Source organism: Eleutherodactylus coqui, chromosome 2 (genome assembly GCF_035609145.1).
Source record: "Eleutherodactylus coqui strain aEleCoq1 chromosome 2, aEleCoq1.hap1, whole genome shotgun sequence".
NCBI lineage: Eukaryota > Metazoa > Chordata > Amphibia > Anura > Eleutherodactylidae > Eleutherodactylus > Eleutherodactylus coqui.
The window spans coordinates 223,570,846-223,592,687 of record NC_089838.1 but is presented as its reverse complement, the minus strand read 5'-3'; the positions used below and the strand labels follow the sequence as shown (position 1 = coordinate 223,592,687).

The window sequence follows — 21,842 nt, the reverse complement described above, 5'->3', positions numbered from 1 at the left end:
ACCGGAGGGCTTTTCTGCAGGATGAGTTAACATGCTCTTGTGATATTTTGGCAAGCAGTTACTTGATTATCTATTTATATTTTTTAAAATGTATGTTCTGGGAGCAGAGGTGCACAAAAAAATAAAATAAATCAAAACTCTGACAGTTAGGTTTTTCCCCATATACCATTGATTCAATGTGGCTCAAAGGGGGAAAAAAAACAGCAAAAACTACTAAAACAAGGCAGCAAAGAAACACTAAAAACCTATAAAAAGAAATTGTTAAAAAAAAACAGATCAAAGCAACAGAGATGAGATAGGAGAAGCTTCTTGCCAAAAAGAGTAAAACTAACCCAAAACTGTTCAACTATATAAATAGTAAAAAGATTACTATTGAAAGTAATAAAAGAAAAACGTAGGAAAAATTGTAGCAGGCGAGGAGGAGAAAAATCTATTAAATATTTTTTTATCTCTAGTGAAGTCTAACAAAAGAAGAAGTGCAGAGATGTCTTAAAAAGATCAAAATAGACAAATCACTTGGTCCCAACGGCATACACCACCGGGTTTTAAGGGAATTAAGTAATGTGATACACAGACCCTTGTTTCTTATATATAAGCACTCTATAGTAACATGGTCTTTTCCATTGGATTGGCACACAGCCAATGTAGTGCAGCTATTTAAAAAAAGGTCAAAAAGTGAACCTGGAAATTACAGGCCGGCAAGTCTTACTTCTATTATGGATAAAATGTGTGAAGAGTTTCTAAGAGATGATATCCTGAAGTACCTCAAGGAAAATGGCTGTATAACTCCATATCAGCATGGGTTTATGAGAAATCGCTCCTGTCAATTCAACCTGATCAGCTTCTATGAGGAGGCAAGTTCTAGACTGGATCAGGGAGAGTCACTGGATCTTGTATATCTGGACTTTTCCAAAGTGTCTGATACAGCGCTGCATAAAATGTTGGTATATAACATGACAATGCTTGGTCTGGACAAGAATGTGTGTAAGTGGGTAACCAGCTCAGTGATAGAAGGCAGAGGGGTAGTTATAAATGGTGCATACTCTGATTCGGTCACCGTTACTAGTTGGGTACCATAGGAGTCAGTTTTTGGGGCTTCTTTTTAATATATTTATTGATGCCCTGGTAAAATGTTTTCACAGTAAAATATCAATATCTGCAAACAATTTCTTTACATAGTTTTGTATCATTACAAGAGAAGACAAGGCGGTTGCAAGAGGATCTGGATAAGCTAGGGGCACAAAAGTGGCAAATGAGGTTTAACACTGATAAATGTAAGGTTATGCACACGGGCAGGGGAAATACATGTCACCATTACACACTAAATTGGAAGCCACTGGGTAACGTAGATATGGAAAAGGATTTTAGTTAACTCTAAGCTTAACTGTAGCAACCAGTGTCAGGCAGCTGCTGTCAAGGCAAATAGGATCATGGGGTGCATCAAAAGAGGACTATGGGCAAATGTCGAGAACATTGTTCTTCCTCTTTACAAGTCACTGGTCAGCCCACACATGGAATATTGTGTACAGTTGTGTACCACTACTCAAGAGAGGACATATCGGAGCTTGTGCGGGTGCAAAAGCGGGCAACTAAAGTAATAAATGGAATGGGTAGACTACAGAGGTTATCAAAACTGGGATTATTTAGTTTAGAAAAAGACAGCTGAGAGGCAACCTAATAATTTATATGTTACTCGTATATGTATAACTACCGTATATCCGGGCAAGAATACAGAAATCTCTCCTACGATTTATTTATACCCAGGACTGTGACAAGGGGGGCTCCCTCTACATCTAGAGGAAAGAAAGTTTCTACAACAACACAGAAGGGGGTTCTTTACTGTAAGAGCAGCGAGATTGTGGAACACGCTGTCTGAGGATGAGGTGATGGGAAATTTGATTTAAAAAAAAAAGAAACCACACAACTAACAGTAGTTTTAGAGGGGCCTGGATGTCTTTTTTGAGCAATGCAATATATACACCCTCACTGACTGACTACTAATTCTCTAACTTCCCGATGTCGTACAAACGTGGAATTTGCCGCAACCATACATTAGGTCCTAAATAGGAAAAGTAAAGAGGTCACAACTCGATTATTCAATGCCAAGTGCAAAAGTAAGTGCACCCCTATGTGATGTACTTTAAAATCTTTAAGGGCTCATGTCCACGGGCAAAATATGATTTAAGATCCGCAGCGGATCTCCCGAATGCGGATCCGCATCCCATAGGGATGCATTGACCACCCGCGGGGTAGATAAATACCCGCGGATCGTCAATAAAAGCGATTTTAAAAAAAATGGAGCATGGAAAAATCTGGACCATGCTCCATTTTCGTGCGGGTCTCCCGCGGGGACGGCTCCCGCGGGCTTCTATTGAAGCCTATGGAAGCCGTCCGGATCCGCGGGAGACCTAAAATAGGAATTTAAAGTATTTACCATCCGTAGCGGGCCGGGAAGGTCTCCTCTTCCTCACGGCCGCATCTTCCTTGCTTCGGCTCGGCGGATGTGCCCGGCGCATGCGCGCGGCACGTCGACGACGTGCCGCCGGCGTGAGGAATTCATCCGCCGGCCGAAAAAGAAGATCCGGCCGTGAGGAACAGCTGACCTTCCCCGCCCGCGCCGGATAGGTAAATGCTTTTAAATTCTTATTTTCGGCGCTCATGTCCGCGGGGCAGGAGGGACCCGCTGCAGATTCTACATGGAGAATCTGCAGCGGATCTTATTTTCCCTGTGGACATGAGGCCTAAATCTGGCACAACCATTCCTTAGGTCCTAAATAGTAAAAGGAAAGGGGTAAAAACTCGATTATTCAGTGCTGAGTGCAAAAGTGCTCCCTTATGTTATGTAACTTCCCGATGTTGTACAAACTTTGAAATTTCGCACAAGCATTTTTTAGGTCCTAAATAGGAAAAGTAAAAGGGTCACAACTTGATTATTCAATGCCAATTGCAAAAGAATTAGGACCCCTATGTAATGTACCTAATCTAATTCTCTAACCTGTTGGTGCTGTACAAACGCAAAATTTGGCATGACCATTCTTTAGGTCCTAAATAGGAAACGTAAAGGGGGTCACAACTAGATTATTCAATCCTAAGTAAAAAAGTAAGTGTACCCCTATGTTATGTAACTTCCTGGTTTTGTACAAACTTGAAATTTGCCACAACCATTCTTTATATCCTAAAAGGAAAAGTAAACGGGTTGCAACTTCATTATTCAATTCTAAGTGTAAAACTGAAAATCCACGATATGTGACATAGTTATTTACTCAAAAACCATAAAGCCTAGAAAAATTATTTGTATACTGAGGAGAAACTACCTCACCTCTACATGTATATACTAAGGAGAATCTAACTGATCTCTGTATGCATATACTGAGGGGAATCTAACTGACCTCTATGTGCATATACTGAGGGGAATCTAACTGACCTCTATGTGCATATACTGAGGAGAATATACAGAAAGGCCATCAAGTACATAAGAAAGCGACCAGGGTCTGCAAGGATGGAGCATGCCTTTAAGTCTATGAAGGAACTGCCACCTCTAATCTGGGGTTAAATTTGAATAAAAAGTGCTGTTACCTTTAAATGTAAAAAGTGAGGAGAGTGGTAAGGGTGGCACATTCTGCAGAGGGACATCAGTACATGCAGTCTGAGGAAAATCTATGTGTGTACATATTTTATTCCTTGGTTCCTCTGAAGTAACCGTGACTCCATAAAATTTTCTGTGCAAACAGGTAAACACCTGTACTAAATTAACTCAGGCGAAGCTGAGTATATCAGCTAGTCATTAATAACTTTATAAAAGGCTGTTGATCTAGGGATTATTCTGAGCAGATTGAAGTCAGGTTGAATTTTTTTTCCCCCTTAAAATGGGGAAAATTGGCTTCTACCTCATTTGGGTTTTTTGCCTTCCTCTGGATCAACATTGAGGGGTAAAGGGGTTAACTGGATGGACATATATGTCCATTTACTTTTGTGAAAATGATCAAAATTAGAGATTCATACAGGAAAATTTCATAGTACCAACTGATATGAACAAGTCAATACCAAAATGTGGGTTTTTTAAAATTTGAATTATAATAAGCCAATAGTAAGTGGTTGCAGCATGACCACAGCTTTAATTCAGCCTTGATCCTGCTCCAGGTGCTTGGCACGCAGCTGTGCTGTACATGAATGGTATGATTTCTTTCCACAGAAGAGGTGGTCTTATTCCCTGGTAACAAGCAGTAAACAACCAAAAAAGGACAAAAAGAATCAATAGCTGCAATATCTAAAAGGAGCATTTTGGAAATAAATGTCTTATAAGTAAATGCATTGTTTTGCAATTTCCAGCACACAAACTGAATTCCCAAGATTGGATTATTAAATTATTTAGGTTAAGTAAAAAAAATTAATTTTCCATGGCACAGTATATTAAAAATAAAATACCTCCAACTGCGCCATTTAAATGCCATGTTAGGATTGACAGCAGCATTTAAAGTGTGAACTGCAATCTTGCCTGTTGCCCTGCGGCACAAATGGGGTTGGCAATCACAACTATTTATTCCCGAACATAAAAATATCCCTAAGGAAAAATATAATTAAATCCTCCCAGAGATCAACACAAACTTCACATACCTTTCCATATTTCCCAAACAGATTCTTCAAGTCTGCAGCTTTTGTATTAGAAGAAAGTCCACTGACCCAAAGGTTCCTCAGCGAGCTTCCACTTGTGCCACTATTACTTCCTTTAATAGAATACACAATTTTAGAATTACACAGAAGTATAAGGCTATGTTCACACGAGGCGGATTTGCCACGGTTTTTATCGTTGCGGTTTTGCCGCAGAAGAACCGCTTCTGCGGCAACACCGCTTCAAGGGTTCTTTTTTGCTCACGGATTTTCTTGCGTATTATGGCTGCTTTTTCAAGTACGGATTTTGCTGCGCCCATGGAGGCTATGGGTAAAAAAGCGCAGCGGAAAATCCAAAAGAATCGACATGCTGCATATTCTAAAACCGCGTCGCAGCTGCATTTCCGCACTGCTGTAGTGCGGAAAACTTCCGCCCTGTGAGAACAGCTTTTTGGCCAAACACATTTGCACTGCAAACACAGCGGTTTTGCAGCAGTGCGGATATGCAACAGCAAACCGCAGCAAATCCGCACCGTGTGAACCCAGCCTAAGTGCTCCCGAAATACACAAGCCCTCAAACTGTGCATTATAGTGTATCATCAGCATAACAGACTTGTCACACATTAGTGCTGCCTCATATCTAATTAGACACTTCCCAAGTCACACACTGGCTGCAGGTTCTCCATATGGCGTTTTCTTCTACTCAATTTTATATGACAGAATAAAACACCATTTTTCACAATGTTATTAATATTACGTAAGCAAATGCATAGCGTTACTACAGGAGCCCATTTCAATTGAGTGAACCATACACTAGAAATTATGGACAGCTGAAAAGTCCGATTTAGACCATTTTCTGACCACTGGCACCTTTTCAGGACATGAACAAGCTTTACCGACGCCAGCCACAAGCAGATAGCTGCAGAAAAGCGGTTATGCTAGGTTAATGCTGAACAGATCTGCATCCCAGAACAAGAAACAAGTCACAAGAAACAAGAGATCAGCCAGCGATTATTTGTTTATGCATCATCCACAGATAATGAGCAACAAGTCCTTCAGAAAACAACCACATGAAATCACTAATGTATGGGCATATTAAGGCTGGGCACACACCGGCGGATTCTGTTTGCGGAAGGAAACCACGAGAGGAAGAAAAATTGCAGCATGCTCTATTTTGCCACAGACTCTGCACAGACGGCTTCCAATGAAGTCAATGGATGAGGTCCGACCCCCAGCCAATTCGTAATTAATGTGTATGGGCTGGGGGAAATACAAACATTTAAAAAAACAAACGAAACACAAAAGCTGTACTGCGCATGACCGACAGTGAGGCGCTACGATCATACGCAATACAGAAATAGCAAGTATGCAGGGTCGCCAGCCGGCCTAAATCTGGGTTCACTTTTTCCAGATGTTTTTTTTATTTTTTTTGCCCTTGTGCGCATGCAAAATTATGATAGATTTTTGGCAAAGCTTGGAGTGAATCAAAAAAGTAAAAAGGTACTTTTTTAAACAAAAAGTTAACCTTTGCATATAACAACTTAATTCCTGCTTAGCAGACATCACCTACAGCAAAAGCTTGCTGTAGCTGGAAAGACTTGCACAACACTGAGGAGGAATTCTGAAACATTTCTTATTGCAAATGTGTTGTTAATTATTTCTGGGATGCCTTGCATGCACAGCCCTGTTCAGGTCTTGCCATAGCACACTGATAGAGCTAAAGGCGCTGTCAAACGAAGTTAAGCTGCCCCCTTATTCACATGATTTGATTAGCTATGGTTAGGGTCCAAACAAAAGGTAATGGCTGCCACCAGGGAAATGTGTGGCTAAATGCTGGGGGGCTGGGGGTTCTAAAGCTAATACCACAGAGATCAATTGAAAATCGGTTGTGGCTTTAATTTAAAAAGGGGCCGTTTCCATGAGATGACCAACCACTTTAAAAGGCAAATCCACTTTTTTTTTTATAGTGCAAAGATGCTTTTAAAATATTCAATTAAAATATAATTGTATTGTCTATAAAAAATATGTTGCCCCGCGGTTATAGACCGCAAATGCTGCTAACTCTGATTCCAATGTCATGCACCAATCAGTAAGATACATTTTGTAGATTAGCAAGAATTAAAATTTATAGATACTAAACTTCTGGGACTTACTACACATTAATTTTTTTATATATCAGTTACCAAACTGAGTTGTAAATAAGTTTTTGAAAACTTTAAGGCCGCCTGCAGACGGGCGGGATTTTCGCCGCGGGACCCGACCAGAGCGCCTGCAGGGAGGAGCGCGTGCTTACCCGCGCCCGGCGGCCCCGGCTCTTTCATGTGCCGGCGCATGCGCAGACCGGAGCCAGTGGACGGGTGAGTGACGTTTCTGTGCGGGGCTCTGCGAGCCCCACACAGAAATAGGACACGCCGTGGTTTGTTTGCCGCGCGAGATTTCACGCGGCCAAACTGCAGCCGTCTGCATAGGAGTGTAATGCACTCCTATGCAGGCTTTTAGTGGCGGAAATCCCGCGGAAAATCCCGACGCAGTATTTTCGCCCGTGCAGGCGGCCTAACTGTGATAACTAATTTATAATAAAAGTGCACATTATATACACGGTATTTTCTAATCAGAGTGTCATACCTTTGTCATCTTTAGATGTGGTTTTGTTCTCTTTAGTATCCTTGGAAGAGCTGCAAGATGCAAATTATTAGGAAAATAAAGTGAAAATACAAATCGATATTGCCTATGCCAAACAAAAACACAAATAAAACACCTTGCAATGGTTCACTTGGATATTAGAGGATCAAAAGGTTTCCCTCAAAGCTTCTTGATCTCATTCTCCCCAGGAAGCCTGAAGATCTAGATTTTCTGACAAATAAATTCAGTGTGGAAATATGGCAAATCTTCTCCCGAATTCAAGAATGGGACTTGACTTCATTTTTGCGTTCAAACGGGCAGCTGTTCCTTACCATCATCACAAGGAGTTTTTAGAAACTTGTCAATTTGGAAAAATAAAAATAAAACTGCTGGCGGTAGAACAAACTGGGAAGATCTTGAATTTAAAAAAAATAAAGAAAAAAAAAATAGGAACTTATGAGGCTCAAAAAGCATTATACACACAAGGCAAGGTGCTAATTATATTCTTGATGCTACCCCTTAATGTAGAGTGCTCTTAGTGAACGTTGGTAATCAGTATCTTAATGAACTGACATAGAAAAACAAACCTCTTTGCTTGACCAGAGGCCCCTGTAGATGATGGACCTTTCTTCTGAGAATCCTTCTCTTTATCTCCAGATTCAGCTTTCTTTGAACCTTCTCTGGATTCCTTCTTAACACCATCTCCTTTAGCATTCTCCTCTTTGACATCATTTTGGTTCCCCGACATATCTTTTCGCTCCTCCAGGCCATCCTTGGGGTCAGTCGCCTCCTCCTCATCCTTTGGCTTGCATGCCTCCGAATCTGCAAGTTTCACATTTTTACCTGTTTCTAGGAGGTCGTCTCCATCACAATCGATTGTGATGGCATCTTCAGCCTGGAGTGTGACAGAAACATTATCGTCCTCTGCTTCTTTCAGACAAGTGCTAGCTTCTTTATCTTCTTTGACAGTCAGCTCTGATCCGTTCTCTTCTGAATGAACAGGTTTAGATACTTCTTGTGTACCATCACCAGAACCTGTTATATCTAAGAGGATTTAACAGGAATAAACATGGCAAAATAAGAAGTTTAAACAAATTCAAACTGTAGCGCAGGACCTAGAGAAAACATATCTGGTTAAAAGTATGCATTGCTTAAAAAATCTAGACAAATAAGATGACATTCTCCATGGCAAGACAGCATAACAGACATGGGTAGGGCTCCATGATTCCTGGCTTGTGAATGGTGTTCCAAATCCACAGGAAATCTTCAAAAAAGTCAAATGCCCTCAGACAAATGAAGTTGGAATATCATGCCGCTCAAAATCAGGTCAGTCTCTTCATCCATTAGTGATGGATAACAGGAGATCTTCCAATAGGGCAAGTCTAATGACAGGAAATTCTTCATCAATCACTGTCACACCTGACTCAAATGCCTATCTTCCTGCCCAGATCTTGATGTCCAAAGATGTAGAGTCTAATTACTCCATGCAGTTTCGAGTGTCCAATGCCATCTGCTAGACATTTTTAATGACTGAAATACTTCCTGAGCTTCAGCACAGCCAATGTTCTGTAAGGCAGGAATGACTCCAAGAGATGTCCTCAAATAGTGGAAAGGAGGAGAACATAGGTGACTGTATATTCCTGTGTGCAAGTGCGCAGCTTCCAGATGTTCTAGAAATTCCATACAGCCAACTGTTCATACAATCCATATAATAGTAAGTAGCAAGTAGTAGTAGTCCTCCACATGCAGATGTGTTCCAAAAGAGAAAGAACTAAAATCACAATGGTTCTCCGTATTGAGGTGTAGGCATAAAACAGAAGTCCAAACTTACCTTTCAGAAAAAGAAACAAACAAAACAAAAAAAAAACTACAATAGGTGCTTTAGGGTCCATTTGAGGATTTTTCTTGAAATTTGTGTTACCATTTCAGAGATTCTTGATAATCTATGCTATGTTTTATGATATTAAGGGCATAGAAGTTAAAAATGGCAACTAACCTTTCATTTCATTTTCTTCCTCATCTCCTTCCTGAAAAAAAATAGGACGAATAATTGAATTTAAAGCATACCTAAAAGTTTTCAGACTAAATTGGTATCTGTGTGTGGGGATCATTATTTTTGGCCATTATGTGATTTGCATGCTTTGCTTTTTTTTTTTTTTTTTTTTAAATTAAAGTAGCTCTCTTCTTCAGGTTGCATCCCTTATTCTCCGTTTTGCCCGAGCTGGAGGGTTTACATTATATATCATCTCCAATACACTGTATATGAGAGACAGCGGGGCAGAATACCCTCTATTGTGTGCAAAAAAGCAGCATAGAATATATTAGAGAATACTGAACTGTGAAGATGTATTTCCAGTAGCTGCGAGACAAAGATGTGCTCGCCATCAGCTGTAGCAGCATCTGTGTACCCACTTCTCTCACCTATTGCTCTCTCCCCCCCTCCACGGACACATATGGGGAGCATGTAATCTAATTTGTCAGTGAACTTTTAGTCCATCTTGTCTACCCAGCACGGTTTCAGAGAGTGAGTGAACAGTTTAGGAGGGAGAGATGGATGTGCCCAATAAGTGGACAAAGCAGCATTTTTCTGAAAGGATCTATTACAAACATGTTTTTACACGCACATGTATGGTATGTATGTGTATATAAATGTTATACTTACATGGGCGCTAAACTGGCAAATAAACTTTGCATACGTTTGTACATATGCAATGTTTGTAGACTTTATAGCACCCATTTACGTATACTAACAATTTTATATAATGTTTGGTATAATATAAAATTTATATGGATATATTAGTATATTAAAAAATATACACACATTATATAGATATTTCACATTCACGCATACATACATATAACACACTTAGGGGATATGTACAACATGGCTGATTGTACAGTTAGAACCAGCTAGCAGGACCCTTGGTCTACAGTAAAAGGAGCTGAATAGATTGTTATTTTTGTGGGGGGAAAAAAAATTCTGTAGCAATAGTAATTTTCTCATTTAAAGTGGATTTTAAAAGGACTATACTATTGATGACCTATCCTCAGAACAGGTCATCAATAGTTGATCAATGATGTCTGCGTTCAGGATTCCTGCAGATCAGCTGACTGGATTAAAAAGATAGCAATGCTCATGGCCTCTTCCCAGGCCTGTGATATCACATACATTGGTCGCATAGCCCCAGAGCAGCTCAGTCCCATTCAAGTCAATGGGACCAAACTGCAATAATAGACACAGCCACTATACAATGTATGGCGCTGTGCCTGGTATCGACTGAAATGAGTTCCGCTGTTATTTTAATAAGGTGATCGGCAGAGATTCTGAGTCGGGGACCCCTATTGATTATTGTTCATCAATAGTGTAGTGCCCGATAACCCCTTTGCATCACTGCTCCTTCATGGTTTAGGAGTCCAGTAGGTGGTCTTGACAGCCATCTCTAGCGCACACTAATATAAGACGGACCATCAAGTGGACTCCAGAATAAGCAAGCATTTAAATTACTTAGTTTCTTTTCAATCTTTTCCTACACATCTACATATTACTCTGCCCCTCCTGCCTGCAAATTGTACTGCAATTTCAATTTGACAGCCTCCCTTTAACGAGCACCAATCAAAATGGAGTAACCAATCATGTATTTCTGCAATAGAGCCAGGGTGGGAGGAGCTCTTCTTGGGCCATGTAAAGTGACATTATAGAGGATATTATTGTATATCAAAGTATATGGATAGGAGATTTTGCAAATGGTCCCACTATCATGGTCTAGCACCAAAATCAGTGACAAAGTACCATGAAGCTACGTCAATGATCAAGTAAGTAAACTATACAACTATTAAATCGCTTGATAGCAGAAGTATCCCATTCATAAGTTGGAGTAATATCATAAAATTGCCAAACAATGCAGATCAGAGGTTGTGGGATTACCCATTAGCCGGCTCTTTCACGAAAGATGCATATTAATGTTAATTATCCTCTTAAGAGTCACTTATGAGTATAGCATAAGCTGGACTATATTTTATATACGAAGCAATTCTAAAATAGAAGATTATGTCCCCAGGTAGGGAGTTTCTTTCACACTTTCAAGCCCAAGCATTTACAAGTAATACCACCCCAAATTTCTACATAGTTCTCTATTTAACTAACACTGTTCCAATGATCGTGATCCGCGCCCCATAGGGGTGCATTGGACACCCACAGATAGTTAAATACCTGCGGATGTCATTTCCCCTTGAGGCGCGGATTGCGTGTGCGGGAAAACCCCCGCAGCATGCTCCATTTTAGTGCAGGTCTCCCGCAGGCTTCTATTGAAGCCTATGGAAGCCGTCCGGATCCACAGCACACCCGCAGCTGAATTTCTGCTCACCGGCGCAGGAGAGCAGGAGTTTAAAAAAAAAAAAAAGTGCACGGCGCATGCGCGCGGCATGCTGAGCACATCCGCCGGGCTGGAGAAAGAAGATCCGGCCGCGACGGAGGGTAGATCCGCCGCGACGGAGGGTAGATCCGCAGCGTCCGGACGGGTACGTAATTCTTCTTTTTAGGCCTCATGTCCGCGGGAAAGGAGGGACCCGCTGCGGGATTCTGCATGAAGAAACCGCGTCGGGCCTGATTTTCCCTATGGACATGAGGTTTAAGTATCATTTTTGAAGCTCTCTAGTTACATCAAACCTCCAGTTAGAAAAGAGGGGGGGGGGTTAATATACTAATGAGAACCAAAACAGGCATTGAAAAATAAGCCAACTTCTGGGCAACTAACCTTCAGTGGATAGGCATCATCTCAGACTTGCTTCTATTGGAGGACATTACACCTGTTTAGTATGGAGATGGAATAGGACGCCCTGTTTCATATAGCGTGCTCCAGCAGAAGCACTGCTTTCATGGACAAGTATCTCAGATATGGCACAAGGCAGTTGTATAGCTCCATACTAAGGAATCATAGTGTCGTCATGCACTACTTACTATACAGTCTCTGCTATATGCATTTGCTGTAACATGTTAGAGCGAGTCACTGTAGACACCTCTAGCACCGCTGCCCCAGGGGGAAAACAAGAATGAAACTCTTTAAAGACCAGCCAGTTTTGAGTTTTCGGGACTACACAATGTTTTTTCCCCATCAACACAAAGCAATAAAACTTTTTTTTTTTTTTTTAACTTTCAAACAAAGTTTGAAAGGAGGGCTTACTTACCTGTGGCAAACAGTTTTATTTACACCATTTTAGTGTACGCACGTTATTTTTATTTTTTTGAGGAAGGGGCGCAAGGAGAGAGGGGAAAAAAAACAAACAAAAAACAACAAGACACATTCCACTTGTTTGGGTTACTTTCCTTAAAACACAATGCTCAAGCTATTTGGTCAGTATGACTACGGTAGCAAACCTGGGTCACAGCAAGACACTGGTCCTCGCTGTTGTGTTAATGGGTAAGAAAAAAAGGGAGCCCCTTCCCCCTGTCAAAACTCCTTAGATGTCGCAGTTGCTACTGGGATATGCAGCTTGATTGGGTACACCCACCATGTTCACTTCCTGCATATAGCGAGTGAGATGACAGGGGGAGCCCCCACACCGCTATTCTGAGGGAACTAGCAGATCTCTATTTCATATTAACCCTTTGCAATCCAATTTTGGATTCAGGATTTCCTAGGGTTTTTTCCCTCTTTCTGCCACTATACAATTGTGCCACCTGCTGGCTAGAGCCAGTACTGTGGTACTGGACATGCTGGAGAGGCCCCAGACAACAGCGCGGCCAGTAATATACAGTAAGAATACCCTGCCGGACGTCTCCTGACATTGGAAGCTGTAGAGCCTTCAATCAGAATGTCTTTAGACGTCAGACAGTGGATTGGAAAGGGTTGATAAGTGAAAAGTCAGTGCAAAGGCAGGAAGCAGTTACAACACAGAACTAAATCACAACATATCGTTGCTGTGGCTGGCCTCTTTCAAAGCTTTTTTTTTGTGATTTTTTTTTTTGGGGGGGGGGGGGAGATTTCATTTATACAAGGTTATTAATCATTGCTCATTCACTTGGAATATGGCTTGAATATTATATTTTGAAAAGTGAATTTTAAAATCATGACAAACAGCTGAAAATAGTCAGATTTGAGGTCTATGAAACTGTCCAAATGTGTGTGAGATATAGACCAGATTCTGAGCCCCACTGTGGATCAGGACTAATGAAAAGGCCATTACCGGGCACTAGGGCTGCTCTCTCCCAGCCCACTTCCTACAGCATTGAGCGTGGCATTTGAAATGCCGTACTAAAAACTGTAAAAACGCTCTAATTTATTTCAATAGGGTCTCGCAAATTAGCGATTGAGCGCAGTCTACTTTATTTTCGTGCGGTTTAGTGCTTTTTAATGCACCTCATTACCCACCACAATGATAGGGTAGATAAAAAAAGAAGCTGTACCAATGTGATTGCCAACGCCTGTGTGAGAGCCACCTAACTGTGCCCACTAGGCCTCGCATTTTCCCCGACAATAACCGGGCTGCAGGCCAGCAGTTAGTGCTATAACACAAGCTTTAACTGCACTCGTGTAATAGCAGCCTAAAGGGTAAAATTACAGCCGTAACCTTTGCAATCACAATTATATTCAGAGAGTATTACAAAATCAGAGGATTTAATATAAACTACAAAGGCTGAAATTACCATATAAGCAAGAAATGCAGCGCTTTTGGCAAGAAAACCATCTTATCTGCAAGTTTTAGTTTATGTTTACATTTCTATCCCAGCCTCTGCTGCTAGTGGAGCCCACAACACTGTTCTAGATAATTCCTGCCATTGTGACAGCAGGAACAGCGATGCACGCTGCACTACTTCAGGATGAAGGCGCAGAACAGTGTGAACACCGCCCTAGCCATACATAGCACAATCCATAATAGTCTAAATATTCATACAATACTAAAGACAAAAACTTACATCGGGAACAATATCCTGGTCGGAGAAAGTCTGATTATCTTGATTTTCATTATCCTTAAAAAATAAAAATAATTTTAAAAAAGGGTTAAAATAGCTACAGATAAGCAACTGAAAAATGCATAATACAGAGTAAGAAAATCTAGAAACCTTTTACTCCTATGGATCTTGCCTAATAAAAACATATTGGAAAACAAAAAAAGATTGTAATGTTGAAAATAAGCAGCATCTTGTAAGCAGTTAGGAATAGTAAAGGACTACTGCAATCAACTCACACTGTTAAGATATATACAAGGATTAACATACAGGGGAAAGAATTTTAAAAAAAAATTGCTAAAGAAACATCATTTTGCTCTGAAAATTAAGACCACCGTACACTTCATAGCTGTGCAGCACAAGAAAATTATTTGCAAAGCCCAACAGGGTGTTGTATGAATGCTCTTTATACATCCCTGCGTGCGGACAATCTCCATACACTCACACATCCTCTGGCCCCAACACCCAACAGTCTGTGCATAATGCACAAGTTCTGTTTTTGCACACGTTGATGTGAGAAGCACATTGAAAGCAATGTGAACATTGGTACCACGTATTACATGCGCGTAATATGCTATAAAATATGCTCATGTGAGCCCTCAGAGCATTTGCTTAGAGACAACAAACTGGACTGCGACTTCTATATTTTTATGGGGCCTGACAAGCCAGAACACGATTATGATTGGGCCTCACCACTGACTGCAGTCCATACCAAATGCTTTAACCACTTAGGGCCACAGGACATAAGTTTACATCATGGGCGCACTGGATTTAGCTCAACAGGACATAAACCTACATCGTAGCGGTTACAAGGTGAAAGTTTGAAAATTGGGAATTTTTAAAAATGTTTAGTAAATTTTGATTTCTTTTTTTTCCCCTCAATAAACACAAATTTATTGAATGAAGTTTTACCACTAACTACAATATGTCATGGGGAAAACACAACCTCAGAATCGCGTTACATAAAAGAATTCGAAGGTTCTTACCACAAAGTGACAGGATGTCAGATTTGAAAAATAAGGCTTTCAAGTTACTCTTGAAAAACGACATTAATTCAACTTGGAGGACTGATCTTGCGTCTGTTGGCGGGGCTGGCTGCATAGTTATGTAACCATCGCCGCCTGTGTTTTCTTGATACCCTCCCTCTGTTCACCCATATAGCCTCTTCTAAGATCTGACTCCTGGCACTATCAATGTGTCAAGTGGGCAATTTCCTCGGCTATCATTGGGTGACATCACTCATTGACAGAGACCACCCATTTGCCACATTAACAGTGCCATGAGCTGGATCGAAGAAGAGCCCAAATGGGCAAGTGGCGGAGAGCATCAGGAAAGCAGTCAGCCATAGTCTACAGAACATTAATGTGTGCGCACAGCATGGAATGGCTTCTGAAGGTCACTTCACAGCCGTCCCACTGATTAACAAGTACAGAGGTAAAAACACACAGTAAATACTGATAAAGCAGATGACCGGACTTCACAAGTCACCTTACGGGTACATTCACGATGCATGTTAGTATGTCAGAGGCATGTGTCAGATTTCCCAATTTTATACCACTGTAAAAGACAGAGCGGCATCCGTTGTCCAGGAATGTTACACATACCCTACACCTCATCAGATGCTTTACACTACAGCTGTATTCACATTGGTTGCTCTGAGGTCAGACTTGCCTTACAGTAAGGTGATGAAGCTTACCCACACATTCAGGTGACTGTTCATGTGTACATGAGGAATAGCACTAGTTCTGCCATAATATGAAGTGAATATGGCATCTCACCAGTTTTTCACTTCTGCAGGCTAGATTACTACATTTTTGGTCCTCTCCGACCTGCTCTTATGTCATCTTTTATATATATGGAGAAAACAGTAGACTGCTCTGTAGCACAGAGGATTACCACCATGGAGGACACAGGTCCTGTGTACATAGTTTCAGTAGGTGTAAACCACCAGTCAGTCGCTGCTGCCATATATCTGACAGTATGCTTCTGTCTCCCTCCCCCATAGATTTCTATGAGCAGCATGAGAAAGCACCCAACTCCACTTCTCCTTATCTATCCTGGTGTGTTACTAAAGATGGACTTCTCTTGACAAGTCAGTGAACAGCAAATTAGGAGGAAGCGAGACCCCTTACTGATCAGCACTTTTTGAGGGATGTAACAAGCACAAAAATGTCATTTTAGGTAAATAAAGGGATATACACATTTGCTACGTATCACCTTGGCCATCAAATTAACACACTGTCTAAAAATTGCAGTGACCACTTACTACAAGTAACAAAGTCACACAGAAACCCCTGAAGTTCCTATACTTCATTCTAGAAGGAACATTTTAAGTTGAGAATATTCTATCATATTTATGGAAAACTAGTAATTATTTCTGAAGCCCCCAAAACATAAAAAAATAAGTAGATGGCTACTATAGATGAAGCAAGTAGTTCCACACAAGACTAATGGTCCTTTTACACAGGAGCGAGTATCGTTGACATGGCTCACAGCGCTGCCAGAATGGAGGCGGTGCGGTCCGGACAGCGTTCTCCACCCGCCCCCCTCCAATACAGTTATAACTGACCATAAGCAATAATGAATCTTATAAAGCCATTTGCACAAAGATTTAGAAAAAAGTAAAATCATACTAGTTAAAAAGATCATTAAGGAATGTGAAAGCAGAGCGTAATTTATGGCAAGCGGTAACCACAAGAGAGCAGGCAGTAAGAAAGGTGCTCCTTCCACCTGTTGATCAGACCCAGAGAGAGCAGACATTGCACTACTGAGGCCTACCAGTGTCCACCAGCACAGATAAAACCCAACTTGCAGGTAGCAAATACAGAGGTCTACATTGTGATTAGAAGATAGCCACTCGTCATACTTGGTTTTGAGGTTCTTGCTCAGTGTCCTCATCTGGAGGTGTACGCTTTGATTCTGTGTTCTCATCATCTTCTGTAGACAGTACTGAGCCAGACTTAGCATTTTCTTCCTCATTGTCTTCCTCATTGTCCTCAGAGTCCTTTACGTCATCACTAGCATCTTGATCACTTATATCTTGAGTGTCCAGCTCAATGTCCTTTTTTGAGAAAGGCAAACAATGTGAATCTTTTAATGTTCCAAGAAAGGCTTACCCAGTCAGTGAGAGGGGTATGCAATTTGTTTGCCAGCGTGCAACAGGTTTGCTAGGAAGCTTGTGGCCTACAGAATGGTTTATTGGTAATACGGGTGCAAAGTATACCCATCATGCAAATGAATCAAGCCATTTTGGACAGTTTCACATAGACGTGACAGGATGCATATTGGCATCTATTGTAACTTCAGCACCTGGCGCTCATGGTTCTACAGAGCTAAACTTGGGGAACTTTTATATGAAGGACTGGCAGGTACGTAAGCCCCCACAGATGTCCCAACAATTATCGCTCCTGTGCTCTCTGAATGTAAGGGGGAGCGCACGGGAGGTCTATTCCGGCTGTCTGCCCCCATTAACAAACAACTGCCTGTTTACACGAGCCGATAGAAGAAGAAAAAAGAAAAAACTTTTTAGCTCTCCTAAAAGTCAAGACTAACTCCAGTAAGTGAGCGATTCTCACTCACTTGTCCTGTGTTCACACAGGATGACAGTCACCCATAATCGCTCTTTGGAGTGATCACTAATGGGCCATTTACACGGGACGATTATTGCACAAAATCAACGAAAACGCATGATAATCGTTGTGTCTAAATGCAAAACATTTACTACTGGTTTCTCACTCACTTTCAAGCAGCATAAAAATAATCACTGGTTCACTCACTTCTTGCTACGGGTAAACGCTCCTCGCTCAGCGCTTCATGTAGAATATGACGGTGACGTCCGCAGAGGCATTTAAATCGACAGTTACCCAGTGTAAATGAAGCATAGGGTGACTATCACCATGTAGAGGGACCCTTACAGGGGTCTAGAGCGATCTTTGTAAAAGTCCATTAGAATGCAATTGTGTAACGGTGGGGGTTGGGCATAAAAACATGTTGTCAACTGCAGTTAGAAACTAACCTATAAACACCCCGTAATAAGAATACAAAAACATCTTGCAGTTTTCTTAATAAACCTTAGTTATGAATCATTCACTACGGGTATAACAAGGTATCAAAAAAAATGACCCATGATCACCATTTCCACCACGCAGAAATCAGAAAACCGTCGTACAGGAGACTGCGAAATCTCAACAAGTTTAAACTTTGATACAATTGAATGGCCCTAGAGGTCCTGACTACACAACGAGACCGAATAATGTATCAGTGTGGAGAGATACAAACCAGCTACACTGATATTCTCGCAGGACACAATGTACCAGGATAATGAGCAACAGGATTCTTTATGTTGCAGCTCATACTAAAAAAGTAAAAAATCAAAATTAGGAGTAACAGTAAGACTCCTGTTCTTATTTAAAGGTGTAACGAGTAAACTAAGCCTTAAGGTAACATTAAAAGAAAATACATAGAAAGGGAGTCCAGTAATTACCAGACTCCTTATTAATGACTTCCAAATCTAATGCACCAACCTTTTAGGGAAGATTAACTCTCCGATTTCCAGAACATGTCTAGTATAATTAAAAAGGTAGATCTTACTCTCAGCAGGGTGGAGGGTGATGAACCACACGTGCACCCCTCATGTCACAGCTACTACTCATTGACAACTCAATAACACTTCAGTTTATACCAATCTCTGTAGACCGAGCATTCTGTGCCAAACATGGTTCAGCATTTCACATTCAGACCTTCTATGAGAGGTCGAGTTCTCAGACAGCGTTAATATTTCTTAACATACGTACCAGTCCTGGAGCCACGGGATGCAGCTGAGAGCCACCGCCATAGGCGACGATTTTCGGATTGATCGCCTGACGTCACCGTACATGTTTACCAGGAACATGTACGGTGATTTAAGTGCAGTTATGCTGCAGCCTCTGACTGGCAGCAGACAACACCTGACTTTCGCCGGGCCATCAAGCCGGAAGTCGCCGATACCGGCAGCTCTCAGCTGCGCCCTGGGCCCTCTTATTTTAAGCCAGGTCAAGTAGGCGGACGGGGTTCTGTTGTAATGACAAAACCCCTTTAAGTCGAATTACCATACTACTAAAAGTTTCACTCTAACAGTGGAAATAAAGGCCAATTTTAAGACTTTATGCCTTCTGTTACTCAAACAAATCATGAGCTGGTTTGACTGACTCTTCAATTACAGTGAATTCCCTGCACATCAGAAATACAGATGTCACCAGAAAGCAAAGAGGCGGAAAAAAGGCAACATTTGACCATATAGTTGAAGTATTCACACAAAAAACAGCCACAGGGTACTCTAAAGGAAAACACAATGGAACAGATTTATTGAACAGCTTTCTGGCGCAAATTGAACGCGGTCCTTGGGTGGCTTTACACGGGACAACTTTGGGGGACTTAAGCGCCCTACAGACGCTTCTCTTCACTGTGAACAGGCAGTCATTCATACATAAAGGATTGCCTGTGTACACGGCCCGATAGTCACTTGGAATCACTTGGTGTTCAGCTTCCCTAAAAACCAACAAGTAAGCAATTCTTGCTAATTTGCCCTGTTAGATCTTAGGTTTTTACAGGCCGTCACCTGTAAATGGCTCTCTTCAGCAATTACTTGAGAAATTATCAGCCAGTGTAAACCACCTTTACATTGTTTGCGGCATGTTTATCCCTTATGTGTTTTTAGACACTTTCAGACTTTTCATTTTCATCTTGTCCAACCAAGGATCGTAGCCTAGATGCACCACAGTGCACAAACTAAGCAGACTAATAGGACATATGAAGTTGGACTAGACAGTTTATAGCCATGCCACTGTGATACATCTGGCATATTTAAAAACCGGCAAAGTCTGCACTGTAACTACTAATATTAGACTATACAAGCTAATATTAACTATTCGGAAAAATCTGTCCCCCCGTTGGCAAGCTGTGGTTTTTCTTATTGCTTGCTCATATCTTCAGAAAAAATTAAGGGGTGTTCTGGAAGCCTAAAACCTCCCTAAAAGTCCATCTGCTCAGTATAGAACTGCTGCCATTGGTGAAGGAAGAGACTGACACACACTAGGGAAGTGACGGTTTAGAAAAATTTGTACACCTACTTTAATAAGAGATGTTTTTGCTAGCAAGACTATTAGTCCACATAGAAGAGGCTCTCCCCTACTGTGCATCTTATTACTGGCTGATGTTTTTAGGCTGGGTTCACACAAGACGGCTTTTCCGCGAACATTCTGTGCGGCAAATCCGCCCACAGCTCCTAATCCCAGGATTAGCCAGCCACATGGACGAGATTTTGCAAAGATCTCGTCCACAGGGGGTGGCCAATTCGTTGCAGCAAAGCTGGGCGGAATTGACAGCCACAGGATGTCAATTTTGTTTTTCCGTTGCGGCCTCACTCTGCGGCCAAGCCGTGGGATTTCCGTCCCGTAGGGACCCAGCCTTAAAGTTACCCTGAAAATCATGATGGGAACAATCAAATTTAGCGTTCACCCCTCCTTTACACCATGGGGTTAATCATAACTAAGCAGAAGTTTACCTTAAAAGAATCTTCTTCCATAGATGCTTCACAACCAGACTCATCAGTTTCCTGCTTTTTACCTGAAATAAAAAATAGTGCACAAAATGTAAATGGCTGGTACACCACTAATTTCAATGAGAGGCGTGCCTGCAGTTACAAGCGCTGGCCACTACACAGAGGTCAACGAGGAGGCTTCCGCTCCGACCTCTATGTTATTGCGGTGCTGACAGCATGCGCCCACTCAGCTAATCGGTTAGGATCCTGAGCAGCGGACCCCGGCCAATCAACTATTGATGACCAACCTGATGATGGGTCATCAATAGTATTTTACTGGAAAACCCTTTTAACATTTTGGGCAACATAAAACTTAATTTTTTTTTTATTGGAGACTCCACATTCCCTAAAAAATAAAAGTAAGGCCGCCTGCAGACGAGTGGGTCGGATCCGGCGGCGAGAATTCTCGCCACGGGACCCGACCTGAGCGCCTGCAGGGATGAGAGCGTACTCACCCGCGCCCGGCGGCCCCGACTCTTTCATGTGCCGGCTGCCGGCGCATGCGCAGACCGGAGCCGCCGGCTGCGTGAGTGACGTTTCTGTGCGAGGCTCTGTGAGCCCCGCACAAAAATAGGACATGCTGCGGTTTGTTTGCCGCGCGAGATTTCGCGCGGCCAAACCGCGGCTGTCTGCATAGGATTGCGTTTGTTAACGCAATCCTATGCAGGCTTTGAGCGGCGGAAATCCCGCCGCGGGATTTCCGCTTGTCTGCAGCCGGCCTAATAGTTTGGACTTAGACGCAGTGATAACATTTTTTTTAATTGAATGTAATGACTGGGAGAAGGGGGGAGGGGCTAAACTTAATATTTCTTTTATACTTAAACTAATTTATTCTGTAGTCACCACAGAGGATTTAATCTCGCGATCATTATATCGCTGATACAGTATAAAGCAATACTGTGATATTGCATTACAGTGATCCCTCATCTATCCTGGGGGTTACATTCCAGAGAGCCTCGCGATACGTGAAAATCCACAAAGTAGCGGCGTTATATTTACACAAATGAATCTGCCTGGTGAACTGCCAAACAATCGCAAAAGTAAACAAACAGACCGATGCTACGATCAGTGAGCCAATCGGCGCCCAGG

General features: G+C 41.8%; 1 protein-coding gene across 3 annotated transcripts in view; it reads right to left on the bottom strand.

Moving 5' to 3' along the window:
- The window catches only part of SLTM (SAFB like transcription modulator), a 56,356-nt gene that overhangs the window by 20,988 nt on the left and 13,526 nt on the right, over window positions 1-21,842 (bottom strand). For 2 of the 3 annotated variants that reach the window (XM_066592532.1, XM_066592533.1), the window contains exons 3-9: window positions 20,718-20,779; window positions 17,043-17,237; window positions 14,144-14,197; window positions 9,227-9,257; window positions 7,818-8,274; window positions 7,234-7,283; window positions 4,615-4,724 (exon numbers count right to left, since the gene is read on the bottom strand). In XM_066592532.1, the coding sequence (XP_066448629.1) occupies window positions 4,615-4,724; window positions 7,234-7,283; window positions 7,818-8,274; window positions 9,227-9,257; window positions 14,144-14,197; window positions 17,043-17,237; window positions 20,718-20,779 (959 nt within the window). The remainder of the gene's footprint in view (window positions 1-4,614; window positions 4,725-7,233; window positions 7,284-7,817; window positions 8,275-9,226; window positions 9,258-14,143; window positions 14,198-17,042; window positions 17,238-20,717; window positions 20,780-21,842) is intronic. The other variant, XM_066592534.1, reaches the window with a different exon arrangement.